The sequence below is a fragment of the Diabrotica virgifera genome, chromosome 6 (assembly GCF_917563875.1).
Source record: "Diabrotica virgifera virgifera chromosome 6, PGI_DIABVI_V3a".
NCBI lineage: Eukaryota > Metazoa > Arthropoda > Insecta > Coleoptera > Chrysomelidae > Diabrotica > Diabrotica virgifera.
Genome location: NC_065448.1, coordinates 180543063 through 180567972, shown reverse-complemented (window position 1 = coordinate 180567972; position 24910 = coordinate 180543063). Strand labels below are relative to the sequence as shown.

At 33.2% G+C, this 24910-nt stretch overlaps 1 protein-coding gene across 4 annotated transcripts in view; it reads left to right on the top strand.

The window, feature by feature from the left end:
• LOC114338973 (sodium-coupled monocarboxylate transporter 1-like) overlaps window positions 1-24910 on the top strand; it is a 179808-nt gene that overhangs the window by 81437 nt on the left and 73461 nt on the right. For 3 of the 4 annotated variants that reach the window (XM_028289597.2, XM_028289596.2, XM_028289598.2), the window contains exons 2-5: window positions 11487-11719; window positions 16350-16672; window positions 18771-18925; window positions 23922-24062. In XM_028289597.2, coding sequence (XP_028145398.1) covers window positions 11512-11719; window positions 16350-16672; window positions 18771-18925; window positions 23922-24062 — 827 coding nt within the window. In that variant the 5' untranslated portion in view covers window positions 11487-11511. Of the gene's footprint in view, window positions 1-11471; window positions 11720-16349; window positions 16673-18770; window positions 18926-23921; window positions 24063-24910 lie in introns of all 4 variants that reach the window. The other variant, XM_028289599.2, reaches the window with a different exon arrangement.

Below are 24910 nucleotides of genomic sequence, written 5' to 3'. Positions count from 1 at the left end.
ATTTCGCAAAATATCGCGTGGTTCGTATTTAAACTTTTAAATTTACCCCCCACCCCTCTCGGTGAGGGTCGTTTTTGGCATCATTCGATAGATTTTTGAAAAATATTGTTGAACACATATTTTTTAGTTTTTCGGTCTGACGTTCATTTCGCGAAATATTCGTGTCTTTTTTTTGTGAAACTTTGTGACTCGCCCATTTCCTTACGCCCCGCTTAAATCGTCAGATTTTTTAAACATACACCCTTTTGCATGTACTTAATTTACATTATCTTAATCTGACGATTTCGAGTTTTTCTAAGGATAGATTTTTTTTCAGGCCCCCTTAACGAACTCCCCTGTATTAAGAGCCAATATATGGTAGAAATGCATTTACAAGGTACAAGATTTCTCCCCATCTGATAATCTGACGCGCTCGAGTAACTGCAAAAATCCCCGCTTAACTTGGCTCCCCTACCATAAGCACAGAGACGATCGTGAGTTTTCTGTGGAATGAGGACATCATCGTCTTGTTTATATATTATAAATACAAAAATTAAAAACTAGTAAATAAATCAAGTATAAAAACAGATAATGTAAATAAAATTATTTTAAATTATATTGTACTATGTAGATTGTTTTTTGAATGGGCTGCTGATGTTGAAAAGAAGCTCTAGCTATAACTCAACTTAGTACCTACTTTATTTTAATTTCAGTACATAAATCATCTAATAATCCTTCGTTATTAATATTTTATTGACTTACGGTTATTAAACTTTTATTGTTTGATATTAGTCATGTTTTGACTGGCTTATTGACACCTGGTACAGACCATTAAAAAAACTTGGTACGTACCAGTAACAATATTACAAACAATAAAATGCAACATTTTTTGTTATTTTACCCTGAATATGATTCAGTGCACATGAATCACTAAAATTTCAAGTTAAAAACCTCAAATTAAATATTTATTTGCGGACATGAAAGTCAGTGTCATGTTTTATTTTCTGTACTAATTTTCAATATGATTTTTGTCAAGTAAGTACTCGTTAATTCTATTAATGTATTAGTCGAGGCAATGAAGCATTTTGGCTTGCAATTTTTTCGTCCAGCATGGATTTACTTGAAATTTTCACAGAAGGTATGGAATAGTCCAAGGATCATTTTCTATATCATGCCGCTGTACGCTAATACCTTGGGGGTGGTTGCCACTCCATCTCGGGGGCGGGAATTTTTAAATACATTTTAACCATGTAAATCGATGTAAAAAGTAATTCTAAGAAAAAAATGTTTTTTACATTTTCTTCGTAAAACTAATATTTTTCGAGTTATTCGCGCTTGAAAGTAACAGTTTCTCGATGAAAAAATCGACTTTTTTAGAGGGTTTTTTGAGAAAACCTCGAAAAATATGCATTTAATCAAAAAATCTGTAGATATCAAAATTTTATCTTTTAGTAACACAAACCAAATTATTTTCTGTAATATCTTTAAAACAAATACAAACCGAGATACGGCATTTTAAAAATTAGCTTTTTTTGTCTAATGCATAATTTGAAATATTCAAAGTAAAATACCGGAAAACTTTGTTTTTTTCGAGGAAAACTTAAATAATCTTTTTTCAAGTATACAGCTATCTCATTCAAAAAATAATAATAAAAAGTTTCTAGCCTGAAAATTAAGCTACTTATTATCAAGAAAAAGGTCGATACCTGCTTCTCTCTATGAAAAAATCAGTGAAAACAACCCCCTAACTACCCTCCTAATGAAAAATTGGTCTTCACCTTTCTGTAATTCCTTTTATATTTGTATTGTTAATACACCCAAGAAGTCTGACCTATTTAAAAGGCCTAATTTTAGAAAAATTGGAGTTTAAAGAAAAATTAATTTTGTGGAATTTTTCATTTTTTACCTTTTACTTCAAAATATCTCCGAAAATACTGGAGATACGAAAAAAATGGTTGACTACTAAATTGTCTCTTTTTTAATAACTAAAATTTCCTTGGGCATAGGTTTTCATTACAGTGAACAGTTAGCGAGATATGGCTGTTTAAATCCTCTATTTACGAGCAAACACCCCCTTATTCGAGCCCTTTAGACCCACCCTAATTAAAAACGAAGGGATATTACGGAATTTAGTTTACACACTCTTATAACTCTTCTAAAATCCTACAAAGTCATTTTTGAAAAAACTTTTTATCTTCAAAAATGAAGGAGCTATGTTTATAAAACCAATTTTTTTTTTCGAAAAATTCGGATAGTCCGCTTATGGATAATTTTGAATGTATGTATAATTCCACAGAATCGGTTCGTATACTGGAAGATGACTAAAAAACTATTTGTATTTGTATTTGTACATATTTGTAAATCCGTATTTTTGTGTAAATAAATGTTTTTGTAATTTTTTAGTTCTACTTTTTTTCTGTATAGATCTATTAAAATATCTAGTTATAAAAACTGTAATGTTATTAAGGGTGGTTTTAAAGGGTTGAAATATTATGATATTATATCGTAAAATATAAAACAATCAATATTTAACCAATCAAAACCAAATTTTACCCATATTAAAGTTTACAATGTTTTTATATAATTTTTTAAAATAAGGGGTAGTTTACATCCCTAAAAATAATCAACGCCCTTAAGCATGATATATAATACGAAGTACAGGGTGAGATGATCCTAATCCCAAATTTTTATGTAAATCGATGCAAGCCGAAATTATTCTTTTAGGATAAGTAAATTTTTTATATATAGCTTCAACAAGGGTGGTTTTAAGGGTTGAAATATTATGATAGTATATCTTAAAGCATAAAACAATCATTATGTAAATAATAAGAACCAAATGTTGACAATATTAAAGTTTAAAATGTTATTTTATAATTTTTTACAATAATTAGGGATAGTTTTCACCCTTAAAAAACCAAAAGCGTACAACAGCTCAATATAGAAAGTGAACTAGAGGGTGTAATAAGCCTAATCCCAAATTTTTGTACAAATCGATGCTGGACGAAGAAATTGCGAGGTTTTTCCATTTTTTCAGCTTCATTTCCTCGACTATATAGTTTAAACAAAAAATTGTTACATACATCCATACTTCAAGGAATTGTGAGAATATGTGCAAAAATATAGTTCCTCCAATGGGACAAGGACCAAGGATTAGATACTCAATCCATCTCATCATCCAAGGTTCTTCTGCTTCCTTGTTTCGATACTCGAGACCATTGCCCACTGTATCATGGCTAAAATGGATAAGATTCGTCACTTCTATCAGTTCTGCCGTTCCGATGATGTGTATGTCTCCAACGTTGCCACTATTGTAATCTTTAGCAGTATACCTGGTCATATGGTCCATGTTCTTCTTCTTCCTCTTTATAAACAATTCTGCTTGTTCATTGGCGGATTGATACCTCTATGGAAGGTTGTATCTTTTGCGCAATCGACCGACACTTCTTCTGCCGATTGGTGATTTATTTCTTGCTATTTTGACCGCATGTGTCGTCACCATTCTGATTATGTGGTTATTCCATTCTCTTTTTTTTCTATTTAGTGTCCATTCGTTTATATATTGTACGTTACATCCTTCTAATGTCTTCAGTTCTTTTTCGATCTCTCAGCGTACCTCCTGTAATTCTTCTCAATACTCATCTCTGCCGATTCTAATAGTATTTGTGTTGTGGCTGTATCGGGTCTTGTTTCTTATGCATATGTTATTATTGGTCTTACACTGGTTTTATAAATTCTTGACTTCATCTCAGTGTGGTCATGTGCAGTGTGGTCCATAGTAAACCATCGAATTGAGTGCCTATCTAAACTTAGCCATCTATCCCCTCCGAACTATGAGAGTGGATCCAGGCATCTTGTATGCACACCTAGCTTGCTCTGGTGATTAGGCCAACCTTTTAGTGGTTTAATTATTTAACTCTTCTCAGAGTTGGTTAACAAGTATACTTGCTTGGATCGATTGAGCCCTGATCTAAGTCTCAACCGACTCCAGGAATGTTCATACTTTCGTGCGATGGTTCATCAAGTGAGATAAACCAGAGAGTCCTACCTGTTCATATATTACCTACTATCCACGAACAAATGTGAGTATGTCTTAAATAAAAATATTAAAAAGGTGTTATGTTACCGGCCAAACCCGATTTCATTACAAACTAGTTTCGCCTATAATAGGCTAACCTAGTTCTTATTATTATATTTATGTATAGTTAATGTAATTAAGAAATTAAAAAAATTAATTGGTATAGCCTAGTCCGAACTAAGCCTAAATCCTATGGGATAAACCAGTTTTTAAACTAGGCCATTAGTTAATTTCGTGACCCGTCAAAATAGCCCGGTCAAAACAGCCCCGTCAAAAAAGCTCCGTCAAAATAGCCCGAACACAAAATAGCCTCGACAAAATAGCCCGCAAACAAAATAGCCCCGACAAAATAGATCGCACACAAAATAGCCCCGGTAAAAACAGCCCCGGTCAAAATAGCCCGGCTAAAATAGCCCCGGCTAAAACAACCTCTTATAAATAATTACATAATTATTTATACAAGGTGTCCAAAAACTTTTTTTTAATTTATATTATTTTACAAAAAGGAAGAATGTATTTAATTTATTTAATTTAAAATGCATATTATTCTTGCCCAAAAACAGAAAAAAATGTTTATATTATAAATTAACATTGATTTTCGCTAAACTTAAATGTTCAAACTTCCAAGAGGCAGGAAAGACAGGACTCGAGTTCTCTGAAAAGACAATTTTTATTTAATGTGGTTAAGATAAACATCTGAATAGAGGATAATTACCATTTCCGAAAAAATGTATTTTTAAGGAATTATTTCATGATTAATTCTGAAGGGAGCTTTTTTTTTCGGGGCTATTTTGTCGGGGCTATTTTGTCGGTGGGCTATTATTCCGCGGCTATTTTGTCGGAGCTATTTTGTGTGCGGGATATTATGTCGGGGCTATTTTGTCGAAGCTTTTTTGACGGGGCTATTTTGACGGGGTACCGTTAATTTTGATATTAATGCGCACACTTTAGTACTTCCTAGTCGTAGTATAAACATTATAATATAACTATAAATATAAAATAAATAGATAAACTTAAAAAATACTTTGTAATTGGAAAAATAGCTGTTTTTATTAAAACGATAATAGTTCATTGTTAAACCTATTGGACAATGAGTAATACAAACAATTATATTATAGACAACAAGTTTTTTTTTTATAGAAGCAATAATTAAACCTTAATTATTATATTTTTATCCATTATTACATTAGTACTAATTCATGAGCTCATGCCCAAGGAATCTGTGTCCAGGATTTCGCTGAAGATATTATTGTAATAGTGACTAGGGGAAAATTTCTCAGAACTGTTGCGGATCAGATGCAATATGCCCTTCAATACATAGAGAACTGGTGTCTGAAAGAGAATTCTATTCGATTCTATTAGCCTTGCGACATCCAATATTGGACATAGGCATCCCCTTCGCTTCTCCATCTTTCTCTATCCTGAGCCATGTGCATCCATTTTGAGCCTGCTTGGTGTTTTAGGTCATCTACCCATCTCATCCGTGGTCCCCCTATCTTTCGTTTATATGTCCATGGTCTCCACTCTGTAATAATTTTATTCCATCTTTCGTCTTTTTGTCTAATCGTATGACCGGCGAATTTCCGTTTTAGTTTAGCTGTTTGACGAGTAGCATCTTTAACTTTTGTGATATTTCTTACCCAGGAATTCCTTTTTCTATCTGGCAGTCTTACGTTGATCATTTGTCTTTCCATTGCTCTTTGTGTTTTCGCAATTTTGTCCATATTCGCTTTTGTGAACGTCGATGTTTGACGTCCATATGTAAGGACCGGAAGAATACATTGGTCGTAGATTTTCGTTTTTAGATATTGAGGGTATTTTTTATTCTTCAATATGAAGCTGAGCTTACCAAATGAGGCCCACTCTAACTTCGTTCGTCTCTTTATTTCTGATGTTTGGTTGTCTCTATTCAATTTTATTATTTGTCCCATGTATATGTATTCATTCACTTCCTCTATTTGGTTTTGTTTAACTACGATTCTTAACTCATCCTCTTGATTTGTTATCACTTTTGTTTTGCTGTAATTCATAGTTAATCCAACTTTACTGGCTTCGTGGTCTAGTTGTTGTATCATTAATTGTAGTTGTTCCTTGTCTGTAGCGATAATGACGATATCGTCAGCGTATCTTAGGTGATTTAAGTATTGGCCGTTAATGATGATTCCATATTCTTCCCATTGTAATATCTTGAAAATGTCTTCTAGAGCTTGGTTGAAGAGCTTCGGCGAAATCGTATCTCCCTGTCTAACGCCCCTTTTGATAGGTATAGGGTGTGTATTCTGTTCAAGATGGAGAATAGTTGTGGCCTTACTGTATATATTAGAGATTAGTTCTGTATACCTGTAATCTACTCTGCTATTGTGTAGTGATTGTTTCACTGCCCAGTGTTCAATGGAGTCGAATTCCTTTTCAAAATCTATAAATGCCATATATATGGGTATTTGGTATTCATTTATTTTCTCAATAAGTAACTTCATTGTTAGTAGGTGATCACATGTACTGTAGCCTTTTCTGAATCCTGCCTGTTCTTTGGTCTGATAATTGTCGAATTTAGGAGTTAGTCTGTTGGTTAATATTTTAGTTAACAACTTATACATAAAATTAAGCGAGGTAATCGGCCCATAACTTTCAGATCTTTTTCGTCTCATTTTTTAAACATTAATAGGGTGATTGCTTTATTCCAATTACTGGGTATGTTTCGTGTACTTAGTATTTTGTTCAATAATATATATATATATATATATATATATATATATATATATATATATATATATATATATAGTGATTTTTTTTGAATAACGGCAATAATCTTATATATATATATATATATATATATATATATATATATATATATATATAAGACTTCCTTTGTAATTTTTGCGCCATTTTTAATCATCTCCACTGTAATGCCGTCTCTTCCTGGTGATTTATTATTTTTCATTTCTCTCAGGGCTTTTTTTATTTTTGACTTGCTAATCTCTGGTTGTAGGTCGGAGTTAACATTTTTTATTTTAGTTTTCGATTTTTGAAGAGTTTCTTGTGTCGGTGGTTGCTTTTCTTGATATAAGTCTAAAAATAATACTGTTGTGTTATTGCTAATATTTCACGTATATCGTTGGTCTCTTCTCCCTGAGTATTTTTCATGGCATTTATTTCTGTTTTTCCCAGTTTTGGTCGTAAGCACTTCATATTCTTGTTTTGTTGAATTACTTTTTCAACTTGTTTTTCTTGTTTCTTTCTTTTCTCTTCTTTTATCTTTTTCTTGATGCTTTTGTTTATCTTCGAATACTCTGCTGTTGATCTCTTGTTTTGTTGAGCTAGTGCTCTCCGTTTTTCCATTAATGTTTTTATTTCATGTGAGATCCATTCTTGTCTTTCCTTTCTCATGGGTGCCACTTCTTTCTCGGCTTTCAGTAATGTTTGTGTTAGAATGTTATTGATTTCGTCGACTCTTTTATTTACGAGTTGATTTTTATCGGGCATGATGTTTTTTATTTCCTCTTTATACTCTTGTTTATTGTCCCTAAAATTTTCATCTAAATTTTGTAAATTTTGTGTTCTCTTTTTCATTTCAAGTTATCCGTTAATGCTTAGGTTCGCTCTAACTAATCTATGGTCACTACCAGTTGTAAAATGGTTAAGAACGGTTACGTCTTGTACAACAGACTTTTCCGATGAAAGTATGTAGTCTATTTCATTTTTTACTTGACCATTAGAACTGATCCATGTCCATTTTCGTTGCGGTTTCTTATTGAAGAACGAGTTCATAGCATATAGTTTCTTCTAAAGAGAATATTCTCTTCCAAAACTAAATTGGCAGCATTTACAAATTAGGGGAAATATTGGTCTGAGTGAGCTGAAATTATTTGGAGAGGTACTGTTAAGAACCAATGAGGTCAAGTATGTAGGGACAACCCTGGATTCCAAACTCAATCGCCAAACTTATTTGGAGATGTACTGGAAAGAACGAATGAGGTCAAGTATCTAGGGGTAACCCTGGATTCCAAACTTAATTGGAACACTCATAATAACAATACAACCAATAGGACTAAGCGACACTTCTGGTGGAACTGCAGACCAGTTGTAAATAAAACCTGGGGATTGAAACCAAAGGTAAACTGTTTGTTAAAGACACCAGTAATATGACCCACAGTTACTTATGGCTTCAGTACTTTGGTGACTTTACAATTTTGTGTGACTTCTCTCATCACCATACAAATACAAGCGCTTCTAAATATAACAGGAGCCTTACATAGTACAGGAACAGCTTCATTGGAGGCTATTGCAGATCTGTCCCCGTTGGAATTATATACTTCGGCGGTAGCATTTACGAACATCCTGAGACTTAAAACAAACAATATTTGAAGGACGAATTATCTATTGAATAGCCACACAAACACTAGTGGGGTTATACTCAGGAAATCCATATTTTTGTTGAACTCAGATACGATGACACCAAAAATAATCTTCTTTAAGAAGATTAACACAATTATACCGTCTAGAGAATAAAAACAATCCCAAATATTAATGGGGATTTAATATGGTTCACTGAAGGAACTAAAACTATCCATGGTACTAAATCAGGGGTTTTGTGCAAAACCTTCTTCTTCTACTTTTTGTATAGATGTGTTTCGTGGTCTTCTCATTGATTGTTTTCCTATTGGGGAACCGTCTCTCGCCATTCTTACTACTCTATTTCTAATCATCTGACGATTATTTTTCTTATGATTATTACATTCTACTCTTCAGTTTCTTACCCATATTATTAATGTTCCCCACCTTACATCTCCGCCGTATATCTGTACTTCTAGCTCTATCTCATAGTATCTTACCATCGAATTTTCGAAGGGTTTTTATCGCTGCTGCTTCGAGCAATCTTTTTGTCCTCTCTGTATGAAGTCGTGTTTCTGCCGCGAATGTCATGAGGGCAAACATGTAACTATAATAAATATTACAGCCAAGGTCAATATGAAACTGTGTTTCAGGCTGAAGTTTTTGCTTTGGTCGCTGCATTGATGAAATCATAGATGGAGACCGTAAATCTAAGCGAATCAACATGTATAAAGATGGCCATGTCACTTTTGTTTCTCAAGATATCCTCTAACCAGTCACCCATTTTCATGAGAATCCATGGAGGCTCACTGAAATCGGAAATAATAGTCGATTTTTACGTTTATTCACTGTAGTATATAGCTTTCCATCCTATTAGTAATAGCTCACCTGACTTGTAAGCAGAAACTCTAGTAAAAGTGGCCAAACATTAATGATAATTAGTTATTTATATATTAGGATATTAAAATATTTTAATTAACAACAAACCGCATCAAATAACATTTACTTTTATTTTCCGAAAAAAGAAATTATTGATAATAATCTACATATTCAACTTAAAAATGTTTGCCGAAACTGAGTAAAAATACAATAGACAATCTATATAAACAAGTTTGTTTATGTAAGTTTGTAGGAAAATAAATCAATTATAGTTTGAATATATTTACAATCGTAAACTCTCCTTAAATATTATTAGTCCATTCTTTCACGGTTTTTGCTCTAAATTTTAAAGAACCGCTTGGATTGACATGAAATTTGGCATGCGTATAGCTTATATGTCAAAGAAAAAAAGTGATATTGTGCCGGTGTGTGCTTTTGCCCTGGGGGTGACTTTCACCCCCTCTTGGGGGTGAAAAAATATATGTCCAAAATAAGTCCGAAAATGGGTAAACTGACTAATTTTAACTAACTTGTGTTCTATAGAGCTTTTTCGCCAAGTCAACACTTTTCGAGTTATTTGCGAGTAAATATGTTCATTTTTCAACAAAATAACCACATTTTTAGACGGTTTTTTGCAAATAACTCAAAAAGTAAGTATTTTGTCGAAAAAAACGTTCTTAGCAAAAATATAGCCTATAAAGAAGTAAAAAAAAATGGTGTACGGGTTAGGTCTCTGGATCTCGTAGAACCAGAGTTAGATCCAATGAAAAATAGATTCATATTCACCAAATTTCAAATAGAATATTTCGACGTGAAATATCCAAAAAATTAAGCACTTTTTGGGGAAAACCCATTATAACTTTTTTAAAGTGTTTAAAAAAAGCTTTATTTCTGTTTTTACAAAAAGTTTCTAGCGTTAAATTTAAGCAAGTTACGCTCAAAATAAAGTTGTTCCCTTTTGTTTTTGCAAAAAAAAATCGGGAAGACCACCCCCTAATTAGCAACTTAAATGAAATTAATCGTTACCGCTCCACAAATTATTTTACTTATGTTATGTTTATATGATCTGTAAGTTTCATCGATTCAAAGTGCTTATTTTTGAAAAAAATTGGTTTCAAAGTAAAATTTTTAAAAATTTAAATTTTGAAAAATATGCTTTTTTTCAAAATATCTTAAAAATTGTTAGAGATACCAAAAATCTCGAAAAACAAAAAAGTCAGATTTGCTTTTCTGAATATCATGTATTTTTTTGTTTTTCTGTTAGACAAAAATTGATTAAGATTTGGTGTTTCTAAATTTGCATACATTCGTGATCACTGACTCGTTCAACCCATTTTAACTACAGCCCTTTCAATAATAAGGACTTTGAACCGATGAAACTTACAGATCATAAAAACAATATATACACGAGTCAAGAAACTTATGAAGTCGTAACGATTAAGTTCATTTAAAATACTAATTAGGGGGTGATTTTCTCAATTTTTTTACCAAAACCAAAAGGGACTAACTTTATTTTGAGCGTAACTTGTTTAATTTTGATGCTAGAAATTTTTTTTATAAAACAAGAATGAAGCTTTTTTTAAACACTTTAAATAAGTTGCAATGAGTTTTCCCCGAAATGTGCTTCATTTTTGGTTATTTCACGTTAAAATATTCCATTTGGAATTTGACGAATGTGAACCTATTTTTCATTAGCTATAACTCTGCTTCTACTAGGTGTAGAGACTATAGACTATAGAACTTTTTACAGGCTATATTTTTGCTAAGAATGTTTTTTCGACAAAATTCTTACTATTTGAATTATTTGCGAAAAACCGTCTAAAAGCGTGGTTATTTTGTTGAAAAAATGAACATATTCACTGCCAAATAACTCGAAAAGTATTGACTTAGTGAAAAACCTCTATAGAACAAAAGTTACTTAAAATTAGCCAGTTTATCCATTTCCTGACTTTCTTTGGACGAATATTTTTTCACCCGCAAAAGGAGGTGAAAACCACCCCCAGGGCAAAAGCACATATCGGCACAATATCACTTTTTTTCTTTGACTTGTTAGCTATGTGTATGCCAAATTTCATGTCAATCCAAGCGGTTCTTTAAAATTTAGAGGTTTTGCAATATTTTACCGTTAAAGAACGGACTATATGATGTTCACTTTATTTAACGTTTCGTTTTATTTAGATTAATTTGTTTATAAATATATGTATAGGTCGATATTTTTTAGACTGATTCAGAACAACTCCACCACAATGGCTAGAGAATCTAAGGAGCTAATATGGGATTATCTCATTTTTGTTTTTATGATAGTAGCAACAACCTCGTTTGCTATATATTCAAAGTTCTGTGGAGCTAAGGAAAAGACAAAAGCAGATTATGTGTTTGCAGTAGGAAAAGTATCGATATTTAATATGATGTTGAGTATAGCCCGAGGGAATTTGGGAGTGAGATCTATAATTGGTAAGTTAAGCTTAGCAGATAATATTATATTTTTTTATTAAATATTATAGCTCCTTCCCATGGTCTGCGATTCTATGGATCATCACCCACAGCCGACGACCACAGACACCAACCCCATGGTCCCATGGTCCGCGGTCCGTGACAGTCTGTGTTTTTAATTGAAATTGAACTATGTAACTTTATTCCTCGCTATCAAAAGGATTAACGATGTTATGAAAGAAGAATATTATGTATGTGACTCATTTAATTTGGGTGTTGAATACATTGCGTTTGTCATGTTTCTTATTTCTTTCAATGTTTTCGTTTAGAATATGGTGCGAAATATGCGCATTACATATAAATCAATAATGACACAAATATGTATTTTCTTAAAGCGGTGAGTCGCAAAACTCCGGTTGGTTCCAACTAAATTCGTTGGAAACCGGTTGTCCACCGTCTGGTGACCAGTGAGTTTCTTTCGCATAATTTGCTAGCTCGAACTAACTTTTTGTTATCTCGATCGATGAACGACTCGTCCATGGTGGTGGAAGGCTAATGGGACGTGCATTAGCCCCGGTGCAAATTGTTTTAAGCGAGACACAACCTGCACTGGCGAACTGCGTGGACAGTTTTGTGAAGCACGCTATAAGCGAAGGACCGCAAATTGAACCTAAGCTGCGATCAGTGCTGGCGCTCGAAGGTCTCACTTGGGAAAGTTTGTCATCGGCGTACAGTTTTCTTGGGTCGTGGGATGCGTGACTCACTGCCAGATGTTTATTTTTATTTGTTTTTGTTTGCGAGATGGACGTATCTGAAATGAATACGGATGGTATTACCTAAGTACAATTATTTATTGTGATTAATAAAAATATTAGCATAGTCAAAACCCCGAGTGAAAACTGCTTTGTCGTTGTCATTAAATTCTGATAACTTTTGGTAGACTAAATAAGCTGATACACTAAATAATGTTGGTCGACAAAACTAATAATCAAAGTTATACCTTTACAATAACACATTATTAGAAAAATAAGATGAAAAATGATTCATGTTACTTAAAACCGTGATCGATAAATATATCGTATTACCCTCAAATTTAACTTGTCGGCATATTACATTTTTGTTTATGCTTAAAAATTAAAAGCGAAATATGCAGATAGTGTTATTTTTTATGACCGATCAGTAGCGGAGCGATTATGAAATAACTGTGAGATTATTTTTACTATGTAGGTATTATGTGCAGAAATAAAATACTCAGTGTAAGATATCTTATTATGCACCTTCTTCTTCTTAAAGTTCCATCTCCTAGCGGAGGTTGGATATCATAATGGCTATGGTCACTTTGTTGGCTGCTGCTCTGAACAGTTATAATGAACTACAGTTAAACCATTCTCTAAGGTTCCTCAGCCAGGAGATGCGTCTTCTTCCTATGCTTCTTTTTCCTTGAATCCTTCCTTGCATAATAACTCTCAGCAGCTCATATTTCTCTCCTCTGGTAATGTGACCCAAATATTCTAGTTTTCTTGATTTTATACTGTTCATAATTTCTAACTCCTTATTTAAACGTCGTAGCACTTCAACATTGGTAATCCTTTGAACCCACTGAATTTTCAACATTATTCTGTAACACCACATTTCGAACGCTACTATTTTTCTTATATGTTGCCTTTTCAATGTCCAAGCTTCCATTCCGTATAGTAATATAGAAAATATGTAGCATCTTAGAGCCCTCAATCTGAGACGCAACTGAAGGTCTTTGTTTGTAAGCAGTGTCTTCAATTTTATAAATGCTTGCCTTGCAGTTTCAGTTCGGACTTTAATTTCTTTGCTTTGGTCATTTTTGTCATCAACCCAGGTTCCCAGATATTTGTATGTCTTTACTTTTCCTATTTGGGTTTGCTCTAGTATTAACCTTTCATTTCCATGTTGTGTTTTTGAGACAATCATAAATTTAGTTTTTTTTCTTGTTTATTTTGAGTCCATATCGAATGCAATAATCGTTAATTCTATTTAACAATTCTTGTAGCGACTCAAGGGTGTCTGCCATTATAACGGTGTCATCAGCGAATCTTATGTTATTTACTGTTCTTCCGTTTATAGAGATTCCATCACTTAGTTCCGCTATCGCTTCCTGAAATATGGTTTCACTGTACACGTTAAACAGTAGCGGCGACAGTACACAACCCTGTCTTACCCCTCTCTTTATATCAATATTCTCGGACTCTTGTTCGTCTATCTTTATATTGGCCTTTTGATTCCAATACAGATTGATGATAATTCGTAAGTCTCGTCTGTCTATATCTCTGTTTTTCAATAATTCTATTAGTTTTTCATGTCGGACTCTGTCGAACGCTTTTTCGAAGTCGATGAAACAGGAATGAATATCCAGGTTCATATCTAAGCATCTTTGAGAGAGGACATTAAATGCAAACAATGCCTCTCTTGTTCCAAGTCCTTTGCGGAATCCAAATTGGGTATCATCCATATCATTTTCTAGCTTTCTGTATAATCTTCCATGAAATAATCCCATAGAAATAATCTACCTTTAGAAATATTTTGAGGGTATGGCTTATTAGTGATACTGTCCTATAGTCTGAACAATCTTTGGCATAAATTGTTTTAGGTATTGTTACAAAGGTGGACACCAACCATTCCTGAGGTATTTTTCCGGTTTTATATACTTCATTAAACAGATCCAGTAGTACAGGTAGAGTTTCATCATCTAGACATTTCAGTAATTCTGCAGGTATTTCGTCTGGACCTACAGTTTTATGCACCTGCTTATGATCAAATTCGATGTTTTCAAAAGACATACCGCTACGACTACTAGGGACGTGTAAGATATTTTTAAACCGTTACGAGTTACAAGTACGGAAATACCGATTTAAAGTTGCCTACTCAATTCAGTACAAGGATCAGATACATAAGTATTTTGTAATCAGTATTTGTACTCAGTACCACTGAGAACCGGTATCAAAAGTAACCGTTACACGTCCGCACTGATTTAGCCCGTCTCTATTCGCGACGGCGACAGCCAATGGTTGGGTCGGGTTAGGTTCAATATGCGGTGCGCTAGAAAAATAAATGCACGGGTCACCCGTCCCGCCGGCGCAGGTGGTTTCGTTTAGTTTCAATTTGCGCCGGGCCTTAGATTCGCGTTCGGTAACTGCTGGTGAGCAGGTAAATGCCGGGCTAGAGGCGCGTGGTTACAAATAGAATCCTATTAAAAATGAATAACCATTTTCAATTTCGTTTCAAAACGAAAATACAGCCGAACCATATTCTAGTAAAATCAGAGAGTGCAGCAAGCACCTCTACCAGTTTCGAAACTTATTAGTCTCTCATCAGGAGGTACATATGCTGCTCTCCCTGATCCAACCAAAACAAACCCCAGCGTGCATCCCGGATTGCAACGAACTAAATGGTATAGATGCCCTAGCGGCAACTGCTACAACAAGAAAAAGTTTTCACTCTAATGGCGTATAAAACAACATAATGCTAATCTACACCCCACCAGAATGAAAACAATGGGAACCTTCTCTGGTTACACCTCCGAGGCTTCTACAATATGCAAGCCATACGGATGCTGAGACTAAGGAAGATGAGGGAATTCTACAATTTGCAATTCACGTCCCATCTGCTCAGCGCGGTAAAGTTCCAACGAGAATGGTTCCCTTCGTACTCCAATCAGAGTAAATGTAAATCAAAAATGAATAACCATTTTCAATTTCGTTGCAAAACGAAAATACAGCCGAACCATATTCTAGTCCAATCAGAGAGTGCAGCAAGCACCTCTACCGGTTTCGAAACTTATTAGTCTCTCATCGGGAGGCACATATGCTGCTCTCCCTGATCCAACCAAAACAAACCCCAGCCTGCAGTCCCGGATTGCAACGAACGAAATGGTATAGATGCCTTAGCGGCAACTGCTACAACAAGAAAAAGTTTTCACTCTAATGGCGTATAAAACAACATAATGCTATTCTACACCCCACCAGAATGAAAACAATGGGAACCTTCTCTGGTTACACCTCCGAGGCTTCTACAGTATGCAAGCCATGCGGATGCTGAGACTAAGGAAGATAAGGGAATTCTACAATTTGCAATTCACGTCCCATCTGCTCAGCGCGGTAAAGTTCCAACGAGAATGGTTCCCTTCGTACTCCAATCAGAGTAAATGTAAATCAAAAATGAATAACCATTTTCAATTTCGTTGCAAAACGAAATTACAGCCGAACCATATTCTAGTCCAATCAGAATATGGTTCGGCTGTATTTTCGTTTTGCAACGAAATTGAAAATGGTTATTCATTTTTGATTTACATTTACTCTGTTTGGAGTACGAAGAGAACCATTCTCGTTGGAACTTTACCGCGCTGAGCAGATGGGACGTGAATTGCAAATTGTAGAATTCCCCCATCTTCCTTAGTCTCAGCATCCGTATGGCTTACATATTGTAGAAGCCTCGGAGGTGTAACCAGAGAAGGTTCCCATTGTTTTCATTCTGGTGGGGTGTAGAATAGCATTATGTTGTTTTATACGCCATTAGGGTGAAAACTTTTTCTTCTTAGAATCCTATTATTTTATGAACTAAACATGCTAATTTTTATTTGCCATAAGGAGTTAAAAACTAAATCGCTATTGATATTTTTTAGGTTATCCCGCAGAACTATTTTACAGAGGAGCCACCATGTGGGAATCTTTATACGGAACCCTCCTAGCGTACCCAATAGTGTGTTTCGTATTCGTACCCATGTATTTCAATTTGGGTATAACTTCAGTTTACCAATATTTGGACTTGCGGTTTAAATCGCGGTTGGTGAGGTGTTTGGCCTCAGGAACTTTTATATTAAGACAGTTTTTATTGCAAGGAGTCACTGTGTTTACACCATGCGTCGCTTTAAAAGCGGTTTGTGGACTTCCTTACTGGGTGTCAATTTGTGGTATAGGAGCAATTAGCATGGTTTTTAATATACTGGTAAGGAAAATACATCACATCGTAATTACACAGTAAAATTCATTTTAACATTAATTTGACTCTTATGTGTTATTAGTGGGCTTAAAGCGACAGGTCCTGATGAAATTCCATTTGAAATATATAAGTTTATAAATGATTGCAATGTTTTAGAGGCTATAACCTCGTTTTTCAATACCATTTGTACCAGCGGACAATGATTGGTCCAATTCATAGTTTATAGCTCCACATAAGAAGACAAAGTTGGTCTGAAAATCAATAAAGCTAAGACAAAAATAATGGTGGTCGACAGATTTGACACTATTCAACTCACTAACATATTATACGAATACCAGATAGTAAACACCTTTGTCTATCTCGGGTCTAGTATAACTAACGATGGTAACTGTGAAACAGAAGTTCGGAGACGTATTGGTACGGCAAAAAATGCGATGAGTCGCCTAACTAAAGTTTGGAAAGACAGATCTATCTTTAAAAATATCAATTTGAGACTGGTAAATGCCCTTGTATTCTCAATATTTCTATACGGAGCAGAGACTTGGACTCTTCGCGCATGCGAGCGCCAAAAAATTGATGCCTTTGAGATGTGGTGCTGGAGAATGCTGCGCATACCTTGGACAGCTCATAGGACAAACTTTTTCATTCTAAACCAACTCAATATTAAAAAAAGGCTGTCCACAATATGTCTGCAACGAATTCTGCAATTCTTTGGTCACGTGGTTCGCAGAGGTGACGACAGTTTGGAGAGATTAATTGTTTCTGGAAACGTTCCGTGGAGAAGATCAAGAGGACGATCACCAACTAGATGGTCTGACCAAATAAAGCATTCAGCTGGAAACTCATTCTGCGAAGCTCTTAGAGCAGCTGAAGATAGAGACCAATGGAGAAACATTGTTAGGAATATTGGAAGAAATCACGATCCTCAGTAATGGGGAAACGACAGGAGAGAGAGATAAGAGGACAACAGCAAAAACCTGTGCTGATTATAGAACCATCAGTTTGTTTAACCATTTATTGAAAATTTTTCTGAAGGCAATACATTTGGTCGTATCTACAATAAATGCCAGTACCTAAGTGACACACAGTTCGGTTTCCGTAGCGGGTTTGGAACGAGAGAGGCATCGTTTGGGATGAACGTACTTGCTCAAATATGTCGAGATACATCTGTAGATATACACTGTTGTTTTATTGACTTCTAAAAGGCGTTTGATCGTGTTAAGCACTCTTTATTGATCGAAGCTCTAAAAGACATTGGCTTGGATGGCAGAGACGTACGAATAATTGCAAATTTGTACTGGAATCAAACTACATCAGTTTTAGTAGATGGTGTGGAATCACAGGCTCTTAATATTAAAAGATGAGTACGGCAGGGATGCCTCTTGTCACCCCTGCTTTTTAACGTTTACTCCGAAAGAATTTTCAGAAATGCACTTTCTGAAAAAGAAGAAGGAATAAGTGTGAACGGTGAAGTCATCAATAATTTGCGATATGCGGACGATACAGTACTCCTAGCTTCTAGTCAAGAAGATCTGCAAACACTACTCGATAGTGTCGTTGAGGGTTGTAGGTAGGCAGGTCTGGATCTGAACATACGGAAAACCAAAATACTCATAATAAGTAAACAACAGCATATTATAAAACCGTCTATATATGTAAATAATACCAAACTTAAGCAAGTTGATAAAATCGTTTACCTTGGACAGCAATTAAATTGTAACGCAGAAAGTCACGGCGAAATTAGATCTAGAATAGAGCATGCCGGAGCCGCTTCTAGAACGATGTCCAATGTGTTATGTAATAGAGACCTAAAATTATGGCATTGAGAATCCGCCTACTGCTACGTGTTCTCGGTCTTACTTTATGGTGTCGAGTCCTGGACTGTGAATAAAATCGACCTAAATCGCCTTGAGGCTTTCGAAATGTTGTGAGGGAGAGAATGATTGAAGAGAGAGTTCCTTAAATGAATAATATAGATCACTTAATGATTTGCGAAACTCTTGTGATAATTTTACCATCAAATTATTATGTTAATTAATGTTTTGACATATCGTTTGGTCTGTCTCCTATTCGTATAAAATTTTTATTCAAACATCATTTCCAGGGTGGTCTAAAGGCTGCTATTTGGGTGGATGCATTACAAAGTGTGATAACTATCCTCGTAAGTGTAGCTATAATAATATGTGGTGCTCTAGAAGCCGGTGGAATTGGACGGGTGATTGAAATAAACAAAATGGACGGCAGACTGGAATTCTTTAAGTGAGTATATAGCGCTTTTATAATTTTTTAAATTAAACACAAAAACAGTTTTATCCCATGTGTGGTTTCCAAATGTATAATTTAAAAATTTCACCCTGTAATATTTATAATAAACCCTACATGATGTATTTCATTGAGATCAGTTTGGGTTTACCAGGAGCTGTTTTGAAGATATCAAGAGATCTAAATGTACATAGTACATAAACAGATGGTGGTGTAGTTCAATCAACAGCCATTTTCTCGTAAATATTGAAAATCAGGGTCGATTTGCTTGAAAATTTGGATTCAGGTAGTATTTATAACCTTTGTCAAAACCTATCATACGCCGAAGCGGGCTTCTCCCCTGGGGGTGAAAACAACCCCATCTAGGGAAAGAAAATTTTTTTAATCAAAAAAACTATGGAAGTTTTTAGACTGGCCAATTTTGAGTAAATTTTGTTTCATACCTTTTTTTTTAAAAGCTGATACTTTACAAGTTTTAGCAATTTAAACTATGCATTTTTCATTGAAAAAACTCACTTTTTATAATCGTTTTTCATGAATAACTTAAGCATTAATAATTTTATACAAAAACAGAATTCTAGTTAATAAAAAAACGAAGAGATTCGCGTCCGAATGACCTATGGAAACCCGATAACGACTGAGGTATTGCTCATGAAAGGATGGTTATTTTCGAAGAACCTAGAAATGGAGAACCTTCAACCTCAATGAACTCGAATGTGGTGCAATTTTTTGGGAACACTTAAGAGATATCTTTTAAAGTTAAAAAAAAACTTTCAAATGAGCTGTGATAAAAATATTTTACATAAGAACTGACTGATTTTAATGACGAAAATAAAATCGCACCCTGCCTTTTTTTTAAATATAACAATTTTAAACTAACTGGAACATGAAGTAAAACCACTTCTATGTAAAAGGTATATTTACTAAAATTTTTAAAAATCCCAATGGATTGAATAAAATGTGTTCATCAGAACGTTTTCGAACCTATCGGTCCATCATCAATGAATTTGAAATACTTGCAAAATAGCCCCAGAACCAAACAATGGTTGTGATTATAAATCAATCTACATTGTGTTAATAATAATAATGTAAAGGCTAAACGCCGATGTTCAAAGATATAACCTCTGGGAACATGGTGATGCTCTACCCGAGGACCCAATCAACCATCTTAGGTCAACGATGACTACCAAAAAGTGTTTGTATGTAAACTAAAAGTAAAAGTATGATTTTTTGGTAGTCATCGTTGACCTAAGATGGTTGATTGGGTCCTCGGGTAGAGCATCACCATGTTCCCAGAGGTTATATCTTTGAACATCGGCGTTTAGCTTTTACAATATTATTATAACACAATGTAGATTGATTTATAATCACAACCATTGTTTGGTTCTGGGGCTATTTTGCAAGTATTTCAAATTCACTGATGATGGACCGATAGGTTCGAAAACGTTCTGATGAACACATTTTATTCAATCCATTGGGATTTTAAAAAATTTTAGTAAATATACCTTTTACGTAGAAGTGGTTTTACTTCATGTTCCAGTTTGTTTAACTATAAGGTATACATCCAACCCAGGGAAGTACCCCTTTTAGTTTAATTATTAAACTCTCGCCATTACAATCCTAATACAAATCAATAGTAGACAAGTAAGGATCTGTTTTTAGGTGGATGTGAGGGGTGGCATTCAGATTTTTGCGGATAAAGTTAGGTGATAACTTCGTTAATAATAATTAAATTATGCTCCTTCTCAAATATTCCCGGAACATTAATAAAAAAAAAATAAAATATTTCAAAATTGCAAAAAATTTCGTTTTTTTTTTCTACTTTGTTTGCTTATAACTTAAAAACTATTCACTTTAGAGCAAAGTGGTATAGGAATAAAACAATGATAATTAAATTTTCTATCAGATGCGATTGGTTAAAAATGTCTTAATTTATCACCCTTGCTGCAAAATAGCAATAAATATAAAATAAGGGGGCAAAACAAGCCTGTCTTTATTCAATGATTTTCCATCACTTAAGTTACAATTGTAACCTTCCTAATTCGCTTAGAAAATTTTTGTAATATTCTAAAACCGTACTCCAAGTTTCATTAAAATTCACTTACTAGATTTTGCATAATAATTTTGCAATATAAACTTTTTTTTTAAAAATTAAAATTTTTTAAAATCTTGCACAACAAATACTAGAACATACAAAGATTTGTCAATTTTTTTACATATAAATAAGAACTTCACCTATCTATTGCACTTTACAGAATTGAAATCTGATTATTTAAGCAGCCTCAGCAATGTTTTAAACAATTTTTTTGGCTTATAAACAAATTAGTGCTGTGTTCAGGAGGGGGTGCTACGGGCTCCTTTATTTAGTTGGACTTACCCAAGTTTTTTTATGTATTTTGACCCGTATAACATGAATTTTTTGGCTAACAGTTGATCCGGATGTCGGTAAGATTGTTATAAACAAAGAACTTGAGGAATTATTAACATCGATTTTTTGCAAAATAAAACATTTTTTTGTATTTATTGGGTAATTCTAAGCAAAAAATGTTCTTACAAGTTTTTTCGTAGGATGCATAGTTTTCGAGATAAACGCGGTGGAACTTTCAAAAAATCGAGAAATTGCAATTTTTGAACGCGAATAACGTTTGATTAAAAAATAAAATAGCAATTATGCTGACAGCGTTTTAAAGTTTAAGTCAAACTATACCGGTTTTAATTATCTGCATTGCTAAAAATTAATTTTTTTATTATTAAACCAAGCTATTTGTTTATAAGACAAAAAATTGTTTATAAATTTAAAACATTGCTGAGTCCCCTTAAATAATCCGATTTTAATTCTGTAAAGTGTACTAGATAGATAGAGCACCTCTTTATATGTAAAAAAATTAGCCAACTTTTAAAAGGTCTGCTTTTTGTTCAGAAAGATTTTAAAAAATTTGAACTTTTTTAAAAACATTTAGATTGCAAATTTATTATGCAAAATGTATTAGGTCGATTTTAATGAAATTTGGTACACGATTTAAGTATATTACAAAGAATTTCCTAAGCGAATTACTAAGATTCTAAGTACCATCAAAGTGGTTAAAAAATATTGAATAACAACAGACTTATTTTGCCCCCTTATTTTGTATTTATTGCTATATTGCAGAAAAGGTAATACCTTAAGACATTTTTTACCAGTCGTATATCATACAAAATTCAATTATTTTATTTCTCTACGACTTTGTTCCAAAACGAATCGTTTTAAAGTTATAAGCAAAGAAAGCAGAAAAAAATCGATGTTTTTCGAAATTTTTAAATATTTTAATTTTTTTATTATTGTTCCGGACATATTTGAGAAGGAGCATAAGTCAATTATTATTACTGAAGGTGTCACCTAACTTTATCTGCAAAAATCCGAATTCCACCTCTCACATCCAAAAATAGACGTTTTTTCGCAGATCCTTACTGGTCTATAGCTTCCCACGTAAAATTAACTTAAATTATACCCTATTCCACGAACATACGCCTGTTTTGGATTACTTCGACAACGAATATTTTACTGTGCAAAATAAGAAGAACGAAAGTAAATTGCAAATTACATTGTTGTTCATTGGAATAATTATTAGCGCCATTTACTTTCGTACTTCTTATGTTGCACAGTAAAATATTCGTTGTCGAAGTAATCCAAAACAGGCGTATGTTCGTGGAATGGCCCATAGGTATAATTGATACGATCTATGTGATTTTACCGGTTTAGAATTCTTTAGTTTAAAAAAAATAGTTGATTAAATCGAAAATGACGTTTTTATAATAAAAAAAAGTTTATTTTTCTTAAATAAATCTAAAAGTATTTATAATATAAAAAATGTTTCAAACCTTAATTATAGGACTTTTTTTACTGAAAATTTTAATTTTATTTTTGTTCTTGTAACATGAATAATTTTTTCTTTATTTAAGAAAGATGCCCTTTTTTTAATTATAAAAATGTCATTTTCGATTTAATTAACTATTTTTTCTAAACTTAGCAATCAAAACCAGTCAAGCTACATGGATCGTATCAATTATACCCAAATAAAGTTAATATTAACTGAAAAGCTATTACTCATTTCTCTTAGGATTGTAATGACGAGGGTTTAGTTGTTACATTAAAAAAAAAGGGAGAAAAGAAGACGACTTTTTTTCGTCATAAGTCAGTCTATTTTTATGCCAGAAACTTTTATCAGAGCTCATTTGAAAGGTTTTTTAATGAGCTTTAAACGATATCTCTTATATTTTCCCAAAAAAAATTGCACTAAATTCGAGTTATTTGAGGTTGAAGGTTTTCCATTTCGAGGTTCTTCGAAAATAACCCTCCTTTCATGAGCAATAACTCAGTCGTTATTGGGTTTACATAGGTCTCTCGGACGCGAATCTCTTTGTTTTTTCATTAGCTACAATTTTGGTCTTACTGATTTTTTCTATAACATTAATAAGTTATTCATGAAAAAGGTTATAAAACGTGGGTTTTTTTAATGAAAAATACATAGCTTCAATCGCTAATAACTTGGAAAGTATCAACTTCTCAAAAAAATGCCATACAACAAAATTTACTTAGACTTGATCGATCTGCCGAGATGCGTAGTTATTTTGATTGAAAACAATTTCATCCCCTAGATGGGATTGTTTTCACCCCCAGAGGGTCAACCGAGCTTAAATCCAAATTTTCATTAAAATCGGTGTTGATTCTCAAAAGTCCACGGTTTTAGAGTTATTTACCGCTGATGACTGGTCTAGTGGTCTTAGAAACGAAATTAATCTTAACTGTCTTTATTTACCTTCGTTCTTACTAAGGAATTGATTACCTACTAGGAATCAAAATTCATGTCTATTCATTTATCGCGCCTTTTCCTTCTAATTTATAGAAGGATGGTGTAAAGGTGAAGATTAGAATTTGTTTCCGACTTAAGAAATCCTTTAAATTTTTAAATCTGTTATGTTCCTCGTTAATAAATTAATTTAAATTTGGTTTCAGTTTTGATCCGGACCCAACAGTACGTGTTACAACAATTTCCGCAGTATTTGGAAACTTATTTATGTCACTTTCTATTCTTGGTTGCCAGCAAAGTTTTGTTCAACGATATCTCAGTATGGGATCTCAGCAACAGGTAACAAAGTAAGTTAATACTTAATTTTAGTTTAATTTAGCTTTGTTTTTAATTTTATTTGATTTTCTACAGTTTTATTTAATTTACATAATTAATTTTATTCAGTTATATTCAATATTATGTACTTTTTTTTAATTTATTTTATTTTATTTAATCTCATTTAATTTTATTTAATTTTGTTTAATTTCATATATTTTTATTTCATTTCATTTAATTTTTTTTATTATATTTAATTTTATATATATTTATTTAATTTTATCTAATTTTATTTATTTTTAATGAATTTTATTTAATTTTATTTAACTTGACTAATTTTGTGAAATTTTTGTTTATCCAATTTTTTTGTTATTTAATTGAATTTAATTATATTTAATTTTATTTAGTTTTAATTCAATTTAATCAACACCTTTAGGGTTAAAACCACCCTGAATCCAGTCAATCATAGAAAATTCTGAATCTTTATCTAGTTTCGCCTTAAAAATGTATTTCACTATATTTTTCAGAAAAAGGGAACAAATCAAACCGTAAAGGATTGAAACTACCCCAAAACCAATCAGGAATAGAAAATTTGGAATCTATATTTAGTTCTGGTATAAAATCATGAGCAGCACTATATTTTTTTTAAAAATTGAATTAATCACCACTATAGGTTTGAAGCCACCCCAAATTCAGTCAGTAATTTAAATATGTAGCCACAAATACAATGAACCCACAATGGAACATGGGCGAAATGCAGAACACAGAGAAACATCAAAAATATACAGAACAACTTGAACAAACCTTGAACTCTGAAACAGTTTACAATGATATGGAAGAGCTGTGGGAGACGACTGCCGAAATAATAACCAAGACAGCC